At 33.6% G+C, this 20541-nt stretch overlaps 1 protein-coding gene across 2 annotated transcripts in view; it reads right to left on the bottom strand.

Moving 5' to 3' along the window:
* Positions 1-20541, bottom strand: part of Awh (LIM/homeobox protein arrowhead) — a 148519-nt gene that overhangs the window by 39409 nt on the left and 88569 nt on the right. The window contains exon 3 of one of the 2 annotated variants that reach the window (XM_085807417.1): positions 659-880. In XM_085807417.1, coding sequence (XP_085663543.1) covers positions 659-880 — 222 coding nt within the window. The remainder of the gene's footprint in view (positions 1-658; positions 881-20541) is intronic. The other variant, XM_085807416.1, reaches the window with a different exon arrangement.

The following is a 20541-nucleotide window of genomic DNA, read 5'->3' as shown; positions in this document are numbered from 1 at the left end:
ATTCAACTTTAAACATTCTTCCGCATTTTCTGAAATGCAAATTTGTTACCAAATGAATATACTATGCAAGAAAAACGAAGTTTTAATGAGCTTTTTTAATACGCCCATACAACAACAAAAGAAAATTGTCGAATATGTAGCGAAGAATTCCGCACTCTAGGCAGAAATACATAAAAACAAATGGAATTAAGAATTATTTCCAGGAATTTTAATTCTTACGTAAACATAAGCTGTCAGTCAGTTGCATCTGTTATCTCAAGCACAACAAACAGATATGATCTACCTAGCTTATGATGTAAATGATGAGACTACTGCAACTCGATCTATATGTTACTTGCAATGCCATATGAAGTAGGCAGTGAATGTACTGGATTCCATGTACAACGATCCTCTATACAGCGAGAAATCAAAAGGTTGATGCATTAGAGCTAAAACACATTTCTTCGAACCCAGTGCTGTACGAAATAAGTGACGAATATACTGAATCTTAGCTTGTAATCCTCGTATTCAGAACAACATATTTGAAAAGCTGTATTATATTCCTTTCCGTTTCTAGTTTTAAATCAAATCATAATTATTATTTAATACGGAACAGTCATCTAACATATTGACGCTAAACAGGCATTTTTCCAATCGGAAGAGTAAGTTAATGACCCACCTACCGTCATTTGACCCATTCCCACCGTCCATGCATTCATAAAAATGGGTCTTGCACAGTACCCTACTGTCGTGCAAGGCAAATTCTTCTCCTGTAGAAAGTTGTCTTTTACAGGAGTCGCACGCAAAACATGCTAAATGGTATACTTGGTCCCTAGCACGTCTCACCCAGTCTGAGGCATGGATTGTCCGGGAACATTTAGCGCATTTGGCACCGAAATTCCTGCAAATAAAATTGCAATACATGAGTTATGCATTAAAAATCAGAAGAAAAGATAAAGAAAACGCAAGAAAGAGATGAAAAGGGGACATTATTGACATTCAACTACAAAAGCGTAAAATTTTTCGTATTTAGTTTTACATTCATACTAGCTGTTAAATTTGAATTTCGTCTAAAATTTTAGGCTATTACAGAAAATTTTAAGGTGAATTTTACGAATACACACTGGAGATAAATTTAGAACAGATGCTACTTGGGCTTTTGCATGCGAATGCCAAACGTAGGAAAGCAGTTGAAAAACAGATATTGAAGATTTTTTTTTTTTTAAATCAAGGTTTCAATAACGTCTGTCTTTTATGCCTCCATTGGTTAATTCCGTAACCAAATTAGAAGTTTCTTCACATTCATGCAATTAAAATTTAATCTTAGTGATCCTTCACGATTAGAAAATAGGTGAGATGTATACAATTATTCTCATAACTGAAATTAAAATAATTATTTAGGGGGACAATGAGTTTGTATTTAAAGTACACTTCCGTTATACGAACAGTTTAAAGATACTCCTTATTTGAAATATGAACATTTTATGTTGACTTCTTAAGATTTATTTATAGTTTATGCTTTAAATTTAAGCTCTGCTTCAGGAAAGCGAAGCAACTGAAAGACATTTTAACCCTTTTAATGGAATTTGTAAGCATTTATATATTTCAAATATTAATTGTTTATGTTAAATGAATACTGAAGATAAATAGCAAAATTATTCAATACTAAATTATATTCAGAGTATTATGAAATATTAATCATAATATTTTTCAAACTGGAAATTAATCACATTATTAAGAATACAAACTTCAGGTATTTACGTTAGTGACAAAAAAATTAAATAAAAGAAACCAAAATTTCATGATAAAAAGTCCATTTGATATGACATTCTGATAAAGTTATACAATGTAATTTCAATCGAAACTCACAGGTGTAGAATCGATATACACAATATCGAAACACATATCACTAGATTCACTTATATTTTGTGTAAAAACTACTGATTCTATAAATGCTAGAAAAACATCACTTTGGGGCTACTTCAGAAAGAGTGCAAACTAGATATTAGACATAGAACTATAGGGGGATCTTTATTACCGTATCATTTTTGAAGATGACACACACGAGATTTAATGGCTTAAGTTACATTCCAATTTTCAACTAGAGTCCTTCTTTGATCCTGTAACTTTATTTCCTTAATATAGAGTAAGTATAATGGAATATAAGAAATAAAATATAAGGACTATAAGGAAGAAAATTTGAAAGTTTCAGACTGTTTAAAGAAGCAGTGAATGAAAGAAAGCTTCTATCCTATCATCTGAAAGAATGAGTCGAAGATCTTTATACAATATATTAATTACATAAGTTGCTCATCAGTAAAACATTTTGATATAAAAAAGTAGTCATTTATGAATCAAAATATATTTGTAAGTCATTAAAATATAGGCTTTTATTAGGATCGCTGAAAAAAATTCGATTTTTACTTACGCTTTATTAAATGAAAAATGAAAAGTTGTAAAATACTAATTTTCATCCTTAATCCATACTTAATTATCCTTTCATGTTTTTTTTTTGTTTAAAATTCATACTAAGCTCTGAACAAAAGAAAATTTTAAAATCAGTATTAAAATGTATTCTCTTTTTCTTTTAATTTGATAGCGTTTTATAGCTTAATTTTTGCTTCATTTATTTTTTCTATGAATTCATATCCTTAAAAGAATGTTGACAAATTTTAAACAATTGACAACACAGGGTGTTCTTTTCGAGGTGAATGCCTTGTCAGAAAATATATTTTACAAAACTAGTAAACAGGAAACGTGATTTTCGGAAACCCTCCCAAAACTATCCTTTTCATAAACTTTGCATGCCGTTAGGCCGGAAACGCTTTTTTTAATTAGTCAAAAATTTTTGTTGGAAACTACAGAGAAAACGTGAAGCTATTGGTAAAATCTTTATCAGTTTATTCTGGAATTTTAGTGAGTTAGAAGAAACAAAATGAAGACAACGTGTATTAAACTAAAATCAGATTTTTATACTTGTTGTATAACATCTTGCAAGTGCTTGTGATTAAAAATATTATAATTCTGATAATTGATTGATAATATCGCATGCATTTTGTCAGCGCACTCATTGAGTGGAACATTTATTAAACAACGAATTTAATAAATAAAATAGGTGCATCTTAATCATGCATTATTGAAAGCTGCCAATGATACGATTCCACGGAGATCTGAATGCGACCATTAGCTTTACGAAACATGCAGCAATCGTCGATTATCAAATGAGTGGTAAATAATTTGTGAAGACTTCCGGGAATCGAATTATAATAAGCGTGCGTCAAACCTTCGTGTAAATGGGATATATACCTCTTCAAGTACCCATGCTGTTTGATATGCAATTTAAATAATAATGATTGTAACATAAATAATAATTCACAGCACCGTTGTAAATAGGGCCGCATGGGGCTCAAGCCACTTCGAGTAATCTTGCAACCTCGACTACCCACATGATGAGAAATGTGGTATCAAAACTGGAAAATAATTGTCTAATGTGATTAGTAGCTCTTTCTGTTGCACCTCGTGGTTTGGTTGGCTTAGCTGCTTATGGAAAAGCACATAAGGGTTATAAGGTATTTCTCCCACCTTCCTAGCGTGCCTTTGTGGTAGATGCCTTCATGAAGGAATTTTTAAAGCATATACACGTTACACATGGGGAAAAACACGAAAGCATAAAAGCTTGCACGCCCATGCAGCAAGCCAGTTCGCCTGAAATCGAACCCAGGTCAGAACTATACAGTGTTCAGAAACTGCATAGTTCTGACTGGCGGTCATTTCACCTTATGAATAGCTGCATCTTTTATATGAAAAAATATAAGGTAACAGACGGAACAAAACGAAGCCATCAAGGATGTAAAATGACCTGAGCAGAGTTTTGAAAAGTTTTCAAGTAAGCCGAATTCGTGTCTAAAAACTTTGGCATCAACCCCGTATAAATTGTTTTAAAATCCATGCTTTGATCGATGCTGTTTTTAGAAGAAAACTTTATAGAGCCAGACATGGAATACCTCCTTTTTTAAGGAGCAATGGTATTCTGCAGAATATTTTTATTTCTTGAAGAAGAAAGACCTCATACCTGCCTGCATCGACATCAAGAGAGTGTTTCTGTGAAACCAACATCAATCAAAGGTTATTTGTTTGTTCTTTACCTACATTTGATGTTAGATAAGGTTATTTTGATACGGAAAAAACATACGTAAAAGCGAAGGATGCCTTCGTGGAGTGCCTTTTAGGAAAAAAATGGCTTCACTTAAACGTGGGGAAAACCACGATTAACACCCATGCCTGTTTGCCTGGGTTCGAATGCGGATCGAAATAGCAGTGGTCTTAACTATTCGGCCACCTGGTGGGGCTATTTGATATTAGTAAGTTTCTTTTCCATATATCTGTCATCTACCTGATAATTATTACAGACCATGTGCATCTTTTTATAGATAATGGCATCACCTTATGGAAGGACCTTCTTTCAGCAGGATAAAGTGCTACACCACATTACTACATCATTTAAGAATGAGTTTGAAAACTACACGGTGCCACGAAGTCTGGAAAACTAGCAGCTTTTCTCATGATTCCTCCTCAAGTAAGTAAATGCCACTATGAATATTATATCTTTCATAGAAATGCGATGGAAAGTTGAGGATTGCAAGTTACTTTAGACGAAAGTACGGCCAGAATCACTATTTAAATGGAAACTAGACTCTAACCTTCACCCCAGTCACCTGGGCTGTACTAGCCTCTGATAAGCAAGGCCAAATTGCGGCTCTCATCTTTATAGGCTTAGTTTTGAAATATTATTCCGAATTGAAAAAAAAAAATCATGATACGACATACTTTTTTTAATACTTAGCAGCTTTATTTTTAAAATTATTTTTTATGCAAGATTTCTGTTAAATAGAAAAACTATTTAAAATAATTTTTATGTATCGGATTTGCAATTTCTCTTTAGAGAGCTCTGTTTCGTTTCATTTGTTACAGAGTAAAGAGTAAAGAAAATCGTTATTTCGGTGTCTTTAAATCACTGTATTATGTTAATAATGTTCATATTTATGTTAGTTAGTATTCATATTTATGTCATGTGTCTTCTTTTTTTTCAATTTATATTAAAATCAGCTGACAGTTATAATCAAAATCAGAAAACAAAAATTTCTTTTTTTAATTGAGGAAGAATGTTTTTTGCTTTGCTTTGTTTGTCAGGGGTGGTAAGAAGAATGTTCAGTACATTGTACAATGTTTTCGAAGTTTCTACTGACATGAAATCTGACTATCTCTGGCCTATAATAAAAACGTTCATTTCAGGGACTAAGCTTTTCTATTAAACGCTATCGAGCTATAGTTGCTGTAGCTGAGCAACTTCAAGAATTAAGCCATACACGAGTAATCAGTGGCGTAGCTAGGGTGGGGGAAGGGGGGACATCTGTCCCCGAGAGCAGCATCCAAGGGGCGCCAAATCGATGCTACGAAATTTTTTAATAAAATATTTTCCATTTCTGGCACACAGAAAGGGGCGCAAATTCTTCAGTTGTCTCCGGGCGCTAGAAAGTCAGCGAGTAATATGTAAGTACGAGCTTTCCCAACAGCCTTTAGAACTCTTATATGATCCATGACATGAGCTGTTTTGATAACACATCGAATGACAACGTTGTATAAGGCAAGTTATCTTGCCCCTTCCAATGAAGTTTGTGACAAAAAAAAAGTTGCTACAAATTCCCTTCCACAGGAAAATTCAATCAGGGCATTTCCCACATGAAAGAAGAACCCTAAATAGAGGAGCTGTATTGATGATACATCAAAAACCAATATTACACTCTTGTGCAAAATTAACAAAATTTGCGAATTATGCCAAATTTCAAAAAAAACCTAATGAACGGATTTTAATGAGATTTGGTATGCATATACATTTATAATAGAAAACGACATGTACCATTCAGAAATCATTTAGCATAATTATCAGAAAAGCTCAGTGCATGGATGTTCAAAATCTACGTTGTTATATCGAAATGAAAATGAGTCTAATATAGTCACCTCTCACAGCCAGACAGGTCGCGCAGAGTTACGGCACAGTAGACAGGAGGCAGTTGAGAAGTCCCCGTGGTAGCGGATTCCACTTCTGCAGTAAGGTTATTTTCAACTCCTGGATGATTCTCGGAGGAAGACAGCAAGAGGAAATTGCCCTCTCAAGAGAGTCCTGGACATGTTGCATTGGTTTGTGGTCAGGAGATCTAGCTGGCCAATTAATGCTACGAATATCCTTACTTTACAGGTAATCGTGGATCAGCTGAGACGTATGTGGACGAGCGTTGTCGTCCATTTACAGGAACCCAGGATCAACTGCGACCCTGAAAAATCGAATGTAATGTTCTAAGATCTCCTCGCTATATCTCAGAGCAGACAGGAAGCCTTTGTCAAATACACGCAAGGGTGTGCGGCCGTCCAACATAATACCTGCCCAAAACATTACACCTCCACCACCATAATGATCCTTTTCCCTGATGAGGGAGGCATGATATAGGGTTCCAGGGTCTCTCCAGATGCAGATGGTGACGATAATCAGTGTCTACGCGGAATCTAAACTCATCTGTAAAAAGCACAGTGCTCCACTGAAGTCTTGTCCAAGGCACGTGTTGTCTGCAAGATGCTAATTGCGTTATCTTGTGTGCTGCAGTGAGCGAGAAGCAAATAGCGAGTCTTTTGCCATACAACCCTATCTCATGATGTCTGCGAGTAACTGTAGACCGTTAAACTCTGGTTCCTGTGACAGCATACAGTCCACGTGAAAGCTATGAAGCTATAGCAGTCCTGTGTCGCCGTGTTGAAAGCGACAAATAGCGATCCTCACTCGTCATTTCGGATCTTGATCGACTTTTTTCAGGTCTTCTCGATACGGATTCAATGTCCTGAAACTGTTTTCACATACTGCAGATGACACTGGGCGTTACATTGAGATCTGTGGCCACTTGTACTTGCGGTTGGCCTGTCTTCAATCTACCCCCAATTTTCCGTCTCATTCCGTCATCCATACATTCGTGGTTACTCATTTTACCTGATACCTCATAAAATTTACCCAACTCTTGCGAGAAACATGCGAATGTTATGAAGGAATACGAACACGCAAATCGCCAAAATTCCCTCGTGCGCTTATGTTCTCTTCACAATCACAGACAAGAACGTCTACGCTTACGTATTCGGCTCTGAATATTTGCATAATTTTTCGGAGGCATATCTAATACCTTTGCTTCAATACTAGCAAAAATAGGCATAATTTGCAAATTCTCTTAATTTTGCACACGAGTGTATATAAGGCAAGTTGTCATAATTTCGGCTTATTCCTGCCCTCTCCAATGAAATTTGGGCAAAAGAAGTTGTTGCAATATGTCTTCTTCAGGAGAATTTATTCAAGACATTCTCCAGTTGAAACAATAAACGGAAACAGAAAGAAATGCACTGATATTTTATTATATACTCAGAAATTATGGACCAAATGTTATCGAAATATTACCGTCGCTAACAAGGTAATCAAAACCCAGATTCTGCATCTCTTTATTGAAGATTTGCGGGTGAGTTTTAGTTAAATGCACATAGTTAAATATCTTTTAATGTAAGTAGCGTTAGGATTTCACTATTTTCACATATAACTCCGCTCCTTTTAAATAACTACATCAGTATAGCATCCCATTCCTTTTAGAAATTAATCAGATATTATTTTTCAATAATGTTTGCAGAGTATTCGCAGAACATGAACACCTAGGACTTCTGGTTTAAGAGGACCTAGAGGCTAAGGGACGTAATGATTAGAAGATATATGACAGACTTGTTAGGTCTAAGGGCAAGTTTTAACATGTAGGGTTTATATTTATTTGAACTAACATTTATTTGAAGTTTAAGCTATCTTTCCTGTCAAGCCTTTACTTTCCCCTAGAATTGCCAATGCTAGAGTATGTAAACTGTAGTAGAGCGCGCAGTATATTCAAATTTAGCAGAAATAAGATGAGTTTAAATAGAAGGGAAACGAGATTGTAAGCGTGCTTCTTGAATCGCGAACGTGAAGGTTGCTAGGTAGAAATTTAAGAACCGCGCGCTTCGGCCTGTGTGCCTATCTCGGCAGTTTGCTGAATCTTTCAACTGCTTAATTAGTAATCTCGCTGAATCTCAGCTGTATTTTAGAACGCGGTTAGGTTAGTTAAGATCTCAGAGCCTCGTAGGTAGTGATCTAGTTATTTATTCATCCAGTCATTATTTTTTAGTTTCACATTTCTGTTTCTGTTAGACCGCCGGGTCGGCGTAGTTTGTGAGCGTCAAGTGAACGCAGCTGTTATTTTTAAAGTGGAATAAAAAGGGCTTTAAACCCTTCTTACGTGTTTGTGTAAATTTACATTTCGTAGTAGTCACTACCACAGTTGCTGACAAGTTGGGGCCACCACGTTACCACAAACATATCTACAATACTTCCAAAGAAATAAAGAAGATTTGCATTAAACATACAATTTTGCTACTTCAGTTTGTAGTAGGAAGCGTAGAGCAGCATATTGAATACCTTTTGTATACGGAATATGTGTTTTGATTCCTTGATTTTGTTCTTCAATACAATAAATGCGCAATTTTTCCTCCTTGAAGAAGGTTTTAAAACTAATTTTATTTTTCTTTGTCTCAAAAGTATTCACGCAAAATCTGAAGCCGTTTTGATCAAAAATTCCATCTACAGAGCATTCCACAATGGGAAATTTTATTTTATGTACATGCTATCAGTTTCAGTCTTTTAATCCTTCACAGCAGCGGTAATTAACTTCTGTATATAAACCGTCGAATTTAAAATGTGCGTTAGGGGCCTTGTGCTACACAATATGAGTTTTGTTTAGTCACTATTTACTAATTCATACTGGAATAATAACCATGGTTTAAGATTGTAAGTCTAATTTATTTTAAATTAAATTTGAAAAAGCTTTTCAAATGGAACATTCACAAGGTCAAATGTAATATTATATACAAGGGTCGAAGTGTTTAGAGGTTTTATTCATTTGGCCGCTATTGAGTGTATCTCTAGGTTAGGTAGTTAAGACATTTGCACCTTTGAAAAGTATTATATAATTCGAAAATTTTATAGATCTTTTCCCGTTGTAGAACAACGTGCGACAAACAGTTTTCTATAGAAATGTATTTGCGCCAATCTGATGCGATCGGAAGGAAAATATTTTTTCGCCATCAGCTCATTTCAACTGGTAAAATTTCTCTAAGCATGTATATATCTCTTAAATTAGGTATTTCAGTAAATTAATGTAAGAACGAAATCGAATTGGATACTTTAAAATCTTCTCCACACTTTAAAAACGTTATAGAACCTACTAGGATTTTTTAAGATAAATTCCGGTAGGCCCTCGAAAGTTGACGTATATATGTTACGGTGAAACACCGAAATCTGGAGAATGTCGACTTTCACCGGTGAATGTCAACATTCACATAGTCGCTTGGTGTACGTCCGAAATATTTTCCAAATACTCTTATTTCTGACTTACACCGGTAAATGTCGACATTCACCATGTACTAATGGTGAATGTTGAACATATAAGAATATTATATTTTCTTCTCTGTAATTCAGTTGCAAAGAAACGCATTTGAGACTTAAAATAAGAACTTAAGAACATAAGCACTTAAAACACACAGTACATTCAAAATGAGAAAGGAAAATAATAACTTATTAAATTATGTGATTCAAATCTTATTTATTGCAACAACTTAAACTACTGTGGCACTTTGAATTGCACAAGAGGCCCTTGCTTTTACAACTGCATTTATTTGTGAAACACTTCCTTTTGCAATGACAGCGTGTACATATACTCCTCTCTTTCTGACGTACACCACAGCATGTCTGTGATTGTCGACATACACCGGTGAGGGTCCGAATGTACAAGAATATAATGCAATATTCGATCTTTCACCGACGTATTTGGTGAATGCTGACATTCTCCGGTGAAAGTCGACATTCTCCAATTTCGGTCTTTCACGGTAACATATATATATCATTTTAGAGAAAACTGTTTGCTTAAACGAAAATAATCCTGAGCTCTCTTAAACGGAAATGATGCCAATAAACTTAATGAAATTTTAAAAGCACTGTTACCAGCTATTGCTGAAAACCTTTTGATGTGTTGAATAATGTGGAAATAGTTGCTTTGAAAAAAAATTCTACATTGCTAACTTTCAAAGTGCTACAACATTGAAGGAAAGCAGTTAACAGGATTATATTTATCTTACAAATACGTTATAATGGAAGGATGAAATGATTAAAATTTTACATGACTTTTAAGCATGGGTAAATCATTAATCTCTAACGATAACAGTTGTTATACGGCTGAGTCTATGCACGCTAGCAATACTAAAAGATATATTGATGCATTACCACAGTTACTTAAAAATTATAATAATTCATGCCATCAATCTTTTAAAATGACTCCTATTGGAGCTAATAAACCTCAAAATGAAATAGAAGTTTACAAAAATTTATACATAAGCCGAAAGGTCTTTAAAAAACAAAAATAAGGGATAAAGTTAAATTATCTTCTATAAAAAGATATTCATGAGAGAAGATGACCCAACATTTACAGATGAGGTATTTAAAGTTTCTGAAGTAATGAAAACAGATCCTGTTAAAGATTTAAATAATGAAGAAATTGAAGGAATATTTAAAAACAATGAAATGGTAAAATGTGATAAAAAAAAAGGTGATGTATGTGCGTTTGCTGGCCCAGGGTATGTAACGTGACTGTACCATTTTAACAGCAATGCGGATAAGATGTTTGCCGTTTTGAGTATTGCTGAGTGGGGCGTTGGGATACCGCACTTCGTTTAATGTAGTGCTCCTAGATCCATTGATTGAAAATTCTCATAACAGTCATTGGATTTCGACCAAAGCCAGGAGCAGATGCGCGGTACAATAATCCGCAGTTCCCAATAGGATATAATGCTCGGTGATCGAATTCTGAAACGCTCTGATATGAGCTCTTCTTTTTACACGAGGCAAAACACTACCTTCCACACAAAAAACAACAAGCAATTACCATCTCTGAACGAAAAATCGGAGTTTCAGTCTTCCTTTTTATACTGCTTCGAGGTGTCTTTATTCTTGTTTGTAACGTCGGATTGCGGTGAAATGCTAATATATTTCAACATGTTCTACTTTTCATGCAGATTTCAGCTTTTTTTGTGCGCATGGTGTACCAATTTTATTGCCCAGTAATCTGTAATAAGTACTTATGATCACTACAGTGCATAACTAGTACATATACTAAAAAAAAATAAAAGTGGCAGTACAAAAAGTGGTGAATGAACGATTTTACTTCTCAGCAGACCAATTGGATATAAAAATATAGCAGATAAACAGCTTTTCGGTTGCAGTGAATATATATGAATCCAAAGAGGCAATATGTATATATAAATTTGAATAACATTTTAAACTTTGATGCAAAAGAAATGTACATCTTATTTGTAACTAAAAAATATCATTCATAATTCAAACTAATTCCAATTGATAGAAGAGCTCAATTTTCAATGAACCAGTAATCTTGTTGATGGAAAGCGCTTAATATTCGACTCAAAATATAATTGTAATCAGGGCCGGTTTAAGGAATTTCGGGGGCCTACGCGCAAATTCGGAGATGTAAACCCCCTGACGGGGTCCCTTTCAAAATTATACGAGTACTTACTATGACATGGTAAGACTGTTATATAATTTATTATTGCTAATCATTCTGTTTCCAAAGCCAAAAATTATAAGAAGATATGTAGCATTTTTTTTTCTTCTTCATATTAGTAGTTTTTAAAATAATGCATTTTTCCATAGTCAGATAAAAAAAAAACTGTATAACAAAACTGTAATACAATACTTGTATAATCTTAAGCAAAGTGCATATTATTTTGTGCGTTCTGTTGTAAGGCTAGTAGTCCAGTAGACTCTACTGATCACCACTGGCTACCAATTTTAATTAAAATTTGTTAAATAATAATAAATTAGAATATACTTATAATACGAAAAACTGACATCTTTTCACGACTTCGGTGATTTTCTACATAACATGGCGAAAACAGAAATGCAAAAATAAATAATTTTAAATTGACATACCAGGAAGTTTTCTTAAAACTATCACCTACGGTTTCTCAATACTTTGGTTTTTTGTATTGGGATGGTCATCTTAGAGAAACCAGCATGAAGATGAATACGGATTTGTATAACAGATTTATCCTGTTCGCAGCTTTTGGAGTCTGCTAAAAAAGTTCTAAAGTAGAAGTAGGGTACACCGGTTTAAACACTCTTTCATTTATAAAATTACGAATTAGTTACAAATACAAGCAGTGAAAACTCAAGCAAATTACATACAAATTTACTTAATATCCAATTTTCTAAATTCTCTACGTAAATCAGATTCTAAAAGATTTACAATGTAAAATAAAAGAAAAATTAGATGAAAATTAAATGCGTTTTGCTTATTAATTTAAAAAATACTTATTGATCATTAAACTAAGTTTAATTATTAAAATTTATGATGTAAAAAAAAGACTTGGATACACTTAAATGTCACTTTCAAAATGAATGCGCTAATTGCAATACCACCACAGATAAAAATTAGCTACTTTTAGCGCCACTTCAATTTTATTTTATCAGAACTAGCAACTCAAAACAGGGAATGAAAATATTAATATAAGCAATATGGAAATTTAATACATCATTCAAAGTAGCTGTAAAAGGTAAAGTAGTAACGTAAAAGGTCCAAAGGAAGCTTACTTGATAGGCTACATGCCGAATAGGCAGCTGTCGTGTGATGTTGTTGATCACAGCCGTCGTGTGGTGTCGTGTGATGATGATACAAATCACACAAAGTTATTGACTTTTTTTACATAAAAATAATTTTACCAAATCAGTAAGAGCGGGAAGTGTAATAACTCGTTCGGCAAATGAAGCACATAAAGAACTTTAATTTAATAGCGAAATTAGACAATTTTGTGGTTGCGGTGCATAATGCATGATCTCTGTTGGATTAGAATGCGGTCGTTTTATAGAGTCCTATTGTAATTATTACTACTGATACTTATTTATCCCTCAGAAATGTTAATTATTTTCAGAAGTGTCGTCTGTGAGAGGAGGGCGAAAGTATTCACTGTATTTTGTTTTTAAATAGAAAGGTGTGTTTTAAGCAACTCTTAACCGAAATATAAAGCTAATTACTTATTTTGTTTTAAATAAAGATTCAGCTTTCGAAACGATCTTTTATAAAACAAAGAATGCAAACTTAAATATCAGCTTCCCTAAACATTGGTTCATCAAATGCCGAATGTTTGAATCATGATTGTTGAACATGGCAGTATGAATCGGGTTTCAATCCGAGCTAATGGGTTAGCTGCATAGGTGTTTTTGGTATCTCTAGGGTAACTTAAATATATGCCAGACTTTCTTAGAAAAAAGAACGCGTTACGTAGGCTCACGAAGGCCGCTTTATGTAGATAGTCCTTGTAGGTTCACTATACTATATGTAAACAAACATACGTCAGCCATAATTTCACTGCACACCCTGCACGGAGAACGGCTTTTAATTCTGTTCTCGAGAAAATATTGTTCATCGAGCTAGACGATCCGTTCTAGTCCCCATAATGACTTTAGCTTTCTCTACACTATTAAGAGTTTCGTTATGCAGTTTTCCCATTAAAGCCATAGTAATTTAGGAAATCCTTTGACTTTATTTCATGGTTTAATACGAAATTTAATTTTTATCAAAGTATGACGTATACTTTTCTTGAAATAAGTAAACAAAGAAATAAAAAACATGAGCTTGAAAATTAGACACAAGTTTTACAGATGGCTCGCCCGAACACCTACGTGCTTCCATATTTTCTGCTATTTAAATGTTTAACATACAAGAGCGCAGAAAATAATCGCTTTCAGGATTTAGTGCAAAGCCCTTCTCAGAACGACCTATAGTAATCAGGGCCCAAAACATCGTCGAAAATGCTTTTGTAACACATGGAAATAGTTTCCTTTTGTTCGAGTCGCTAATCGAGTCTTCTGAAAGCACATGATGTTTTTGAAAAGCTATTTTTTTCTAAAATATTTTTCTCTAGATCTGGGGGGGGGGGGCAAGGGCCGTAATTACAACGTTTCCGTCTTTCTAAAAATAGCAAAACAGTTTTTGAACAGAACGAAACAGAACCTAAATATTACTAATAATAAGTAAAGTATAGCTAATTGAAATGCTGTTTTTGCCATCAAATAGATTCTACAGAAGCATTTTATTTTATATAAATTTATTTTATATAAACTCGCATTAATTAATTATTAAAATAAATAAGAAAAGTCAAGCATGGGTGAAAACTGACGCGAAGATCAAGTATTAAATTTTTTTTTATTTATACAAATTATGCTTCCAGTATGTCAATGGAATTGTTTTTTAAAGTGAAGGAAAGTGAAAATGAATGCAATTTTGAAGTGATGTGAAATAGTGAATGCATAATTTCCTTTTTATTTGCATTCAAATTATGTTTGAACAATTTTTACGCTATTTTTTTAAATTGCCGTGCTTTATTTATATCGCTTTCTAATTTTATTTAAAGTGTATGTGAAAAACATAAATTTAATTCTATTTTTAAATGCTATGTATGTCAAGACTGCTGTCTGCATGTAATAAAAAATTAGAATTTTTTTCTTTATATACTATGTAATTACAAATCAAACAAACTTTGGACTTTTTTGACAATTATTAATCATCAGTGTGGAACAAACAGGAAAAAAAATTCTAGTGTAATTGGTAACTAAGCCGTTGGGATATGTGTATATATATGTATAATTTCGGCATTAATTAATGTCGAAAATAAGAATTTTGTTTGAAAGGCAATCAAAGTCTGGGTCTCCCATGCAGAAAATGATGAAGATTTTGAGATCTGAAAACAGTTTATATTTCACAGGTGCCGCCCAGACGGTATAGTGATTAGGGAAGCCTGACTGCGCTACCAAATGACCCGGGCTCGAATCTCGGAGAAGGCATGGATGTAAATGTTTGTACCTTCAAAGGAGGCAAAGGCAAAGGTGGCCCACCTATTAGGTGCCTCCATAATAAAGAGACCACCACATCTGACCTTAGCGGTGGAAGCCAATTTTTTTTTTCAATGGCCGGCCAATTTCCACCACTGGAAAAAAATACTTCACAGGTTATCTTTAAATTCTAAATACATAAAATATCATACAATATCGTCGAAATAATTCTCCGCTTGGAGTAAGTTTTTATTTTTTTTTTTATTTTTTTTTTTAAGTCCAAAGGGACTGTGTCCCTGAAGGACTATTGTTTTCGTTTTTCGATTTTGCGTTGAAAGCTTTAAAAGGCTATATCACTTTTAAAAGCGTTGACACCAAATACTATCGCCCTGTATTATATTTGAAGAAATTAAATAATGAAGAATCTGCATAAATAGTAAATAATTTTCAATGGTAACACTCTACGGGGGGGGGAGGAAACCTTTTTATCTCCAGCGCACGGAACTGTGTATCGGAAATTCTAAAGATATGCTCATTTTAAAATCATTTTGCGATATTGCTGTTGAATTGAATTTTATGGTTTAAGTGCAAAGAACATTCTAATTAATAAATAAAGGTTACACTCAAAACGTTAAAAAAAAACGCCCCTTTGGACGTAATTTAAAATCTGAAACCTTTCAGTTTTTACTTCCTTGTACGAAGTAAAAAGGAAGTATTGTAATCGCGAAAAGTTTCAGGCAGCATATTTCAACGAAAATATCCATTTTGATCGCTATCGAATGCTATTTAACGATATTTTTGCGTGATATCTGTACGTAAGGACAGAATTAAATACTTCCTTCAAAAAAATTATAAAACTGCTTTAAAATTAATTCTGAAGAGAATTTTTCGTGGCGTCTGTACGAACGTATGTACGTACGTGCGTACGTACGTATCTCGCATAACTCAAAAACGAGTAGCCTTAGGACGTTGAAATTTTGTATATAGGACTGCTATAACATGTAGATGTGCACCTGGTATTTTGGTTGCGATCGGCCGCACCAAACGTATATAAATATATTTATTTATATATCCACTCTGTTACTAGGCTCAGTAATCTCAGTTTCTTTACTCTTATATGTTTGTAAATTGTACATTTTTTGCTTTAAAAATGATTGTATTATGTTGTTTTTATCTTCCGGTTAAGGTTTTTATGCCTTTAGTAAATCTGTGTGCAATATTTTTAGAATTATCAACAATTTTAAAGTTGTCTAAGTGCCGCTAAGACTTTTTTTAATGGCGGCCATTGACTTACATTTGAAACAGGAGACTAGTGGATTTGTTGCCAATCTAGAGAAACTTAGCTTCGCAACAACAAAGATAACGCATTCATTTATTATTGCCAATTAAATCATGCTTAATTCTTTCTGGAATTTTTTCGAGGAAATAAGTGTTTAAGATTTACTTCGTACATTTTAATATAGATATTTTGAGTTTTTATGCATTTTTGCCTTCTCGCGAAGTGAGAACTGAATGAATTAAATGAGAAATACTCAATCGTCTGTGAAAAACTGTTTCTTTTTTGTTTTGTTTGCTTAATTTCTTTTATACATCATTCTAGCTTTATTATAGTATTTGAATAGAACATGTGGCAACGATTAGATAATTCTATTCTTTAAATGATATAAATTTTGTGCATTATGAGTTATAATATAAACGAAATATATAAGTTAACTGTTATATAATTATTGGATTATATAACAGTTAACTTAGTTTCCGTTATATAATTATTATATAAGTTAACTGTTATATAATTCTTAATACTGTTAAGTGAATCTAGCGCCAGAGTGTCGGTATGGTAAACAAATACCAGAGTGAATTTTAAAGAATGCATTTATTCTATTGTGGTTTATGCGCTGCCGGCGAAGTAGATTTAATTCAATCCAATAAGTTTAAATGAAATGCAAGAAAAAATGCGTATAATTTAATATTCCGTACAAAAGAAGTCATGTGGTGTATATATCAGTTTTTTTTTTTTTTTTTTTGTTAGCTTCGTATCTTCTTTTTATATCAGTTTTACATTCAACGAGAAACAGAAATATTATAACAGTCGACTAAATATTTATTTATTCCTCTTAAATAAAACTAACACTTCTACCTCCAACAGAAAACAAAACAAAAATTAAAAAATAAACTCTGTTATCAAATATAACTAAATTAGAAATAGTATTAAAAAGCTTTATTTATTACATTTGTCTTTTGAATGTCTCGTAGAACTAACAGAACATTGTCATTAAAGTAACAGCAACTATGTATATTTTTGGAGATTTTCCAATTCGATAGCGACAATGAAAATCGCTTGTGGAAACAACACTGTCGCACCATTGAGTCTAAAGTAAGGAACTTGATTGCGAGTTTTAAATCCTTTGGCCTAAAGGCATCGTTGTGATGGTAAAATTCTAAACATTCTGACAAAAGAAAGAGAGCTGCAGTGTTATTTTTGTATTGCTAAACTAGAATTTCAGTCTATGCAATACTTAAAAAATCTGAAGTACAAAAGTATAGTTTCAGTGAGAAGTTTAGCGTATATTTATTAATACGTAACTGAGGATGTTGCGGAGTCCTTGAACCGGATCTGATTGCATTACATATAACATAAATACGGCTTAAAATTTTATGGATTTGCTAAATATTTTTTATTGCAGAAGTAGTTTAAGTCCAAAAAAAATTGAAGTTCACTGCGAAAATTTTAGTCTGATTCTTATCTTTAGCTGATTACATACTACTAGTCAGTTTTGCCCCTTGTTATTAGTAAAATTTAAATGGAACGATTGAGGTGAGTTCTCCGTTACTTTCGAAATTCTTTGATATTATTTGTATATTATTATATGGAATTTCTTTCCTTTAAAACCTAGGACCTAGGATCTTATTTGATGCTATATTTCTCTCATAAAAAAGCCTTACAGGAATTCTGACTATATTAAGGTTAAGATTTTCTTGAAATATTTTTAAAAGCTTCCTCAAATTTTTCCTCCTTTTAAATAGTATCTGTATTTCTGGGTTAGTACATTCATGTTCTGTTAGTAACTATACCAAAAATTTCATTTCAAAAGTAAAGCGGTTGTATATACTCTGAGATTCTTGATAAAATGTACCATGGCATGGGAGCAACAGCTTCCTGAGGTATAAGAAAGCAACATTTAAAGGTATAGAGACTTCTAAATTTATTACAAATTGAATTTTTTACATATGACATTCTAAAGTCATTAGGTCTTTTTTGAAACGGGAGACATGAAAATTGAGCAATGCCCTTTCCGGGACTTGAACACTGGACCTCTCAAATACGCTCCGAGTGTGCTATCGTTACACCATGAAGGCATGCAGAAAGGGGGGAGAAAATACCTTATAACATGAGCACTTATTTCCAGAAAAGCAAATGCATGATATTTAAAGAAATGCATGAAAATTTCTTGAATATTAAAGAAAAAATAACTTTATCAAACTCGAGAAAGCTAAAAATGTTTGTAAATGACAAAGCGTTGAAAAATTGCTTGTATTCTTGACCGGATTTGAGCTAAGGACCTTCAGATTACCACACGATTATAGTGATCCTTGCACCCTAAGAATCCATGAGAGGAATGCCTTAACTCTTTACGAACTTCTAAATCTTAAAATCATTCTCCTTCCTGAAAACATGTGTTTGATTAGATAATTTAGATTTGTGAATAATTCCAATACAATATTTTACATTAATACAGAAAATAAAATATTGTAAGCCTTTTCTTATACAAAATATCAGTAAATTCATTAAACTGCTGGTGATATTTTACACAAACTTAATATTTACACGCGGATAATTATCTGTTTAACAAAACCTTAGAAAACACTTTTCAATATTGTATTTTTGTACTTCAATAACTAGGGCGTTCAGGATTTGTGAAATCCATTTATAACTGGATGAATGAATCTCAAACTTGAGAAACTTGAAACAGAATCTCGAACAAAACAGAAAAAAAAATATGTTCAATTGGGGCATTAATAAAACAATAACTAAATATATGTAAGTAGAAAATAATAATAGTAATAATGATGATAATAATCTCAAAAGCTTTTACATTTTTCCCCCATGACGAGCTGTTTTTCTGTTTTCTTTCTGTAGGAGAAACAAATAACTTTAAGAAGGGGGAAAAATGAAACTTACGCAGCACTCCCTCTTTTTCTAAACTCACAAATTGCATTTTTGTTCCGAAAAGGAAAGAAATTCTTTGAGAATTATATATATATATACATACATACACAAGTATGTGTGTCTTCGTGTATATATAGATATATATATCTATATATACACGAAGATATGGCTGTGTGTATGTGTATGTGTATCTCGGGCCGGGATTCGCCCGCTATTTTCCGGGCAAACAATTAAGCGTAGCCGTCGGAAAACCGAAGAGAGCGAATCCTTAATTGCGGGTCCCGGTCCACGGGCCGCGGACAATCGGATTAGGGGAATCTTGCCTAGCGCACCTGTGGGCTGCCAAACAGCCCCAGGCCCGCCTAACGAGCGGTGGAGCTGAAGAGCGCTAGCTTTGTGTCGGAACCAACTTGCGGGAAATTGAGTTTAGGCGCTCGCGGGCCATCTAATGCAATCGCCGCGGCTTCGGAAAGGGATCCCTGTTGCCCAACTGAGCGTGTCCTCATACGTCTGATGAACCTGCTTGTCATCGATCTGAGGCTCTTCTTTTTACTGCCGCTTCTTCTTCTTTTCGGTTAGCGCTATACACGGAGAGTCACTCGCTGCTCTGTTGGAGCGCTGCGATAATCCTTTTACACAAATGCCGAGGGAAGTTAAACTCCGGCTAAAAATGTCACTCCAAAAGAGGTTATTCGGATGGGTCTTTATCCCTTCGCCTCACTATTTTCTCGGAAAAATATCGCCACTGTTTTTCTTTTTGTACAAAGCTGCATTCACCTAAGGAAATGAAAAATTGTCAAACAGAAACTCTCGAATTTCAACAGACACTCATGTATTATATATGGGCGTGTGTGCCTGTCTGAGACCTTATCACGTGTTACGGTCAAAATAAAAGTTGCTTATGAATGAACTATGATTAGTGAAATTATGCGAATCCTGAGTGAATCCTGATGCGAATCCTTAGTGAAATTATGCGAATCCTGAGAGTTGTTAATGCTCATTACGAGCAGGAATGTTGCTTTTCAGCCAACAATACAAGATCGGGATAAGGAAAAGATTGTAAGGTTTTATTTTACTTTCAATTTTTTAATATTAAAAACATTGCTTATTAATCGAAAAATATTTTTATTACCGAAATTAAAGAATAAGCTCAATAATGCTGTTAAAAATCTTTAAATCACTATCTGAATAATATATGATATCGTTTGGCACATCAGTTTTCCAAAGTCCCAAGATATCTCAGTTATTAATATATGAGGAAAAACAGCACTTACTAGGTGTTTTCGGTTTCTACATTTATTCTACTCTTAGTTTTCTCCTTTATATTTTTTTTCTTATAATATTTATCATAACTTGAATTCTAGAATAATACTTCAAACCAGCAAGCTGA

This window comes from Stegodyphus dumicola, chromosome X1, assembly GCF_044657685.1.
Source record: "Stegodyphus dumicola isolate Sdum_Otavi_A_Nest chromosome X1, ASM4465768v1".
In the NCBI taxonomy this organism is placed as follows: Eukaryota; Metazoa; Arthropoda; class Arachnida; order Araneae; family Eresidae; genus Stegodyphus; species Stegodyphus dumicola.
This window is presented reverse-complemented; position numbering and strand designations above follow the sequence as displayed.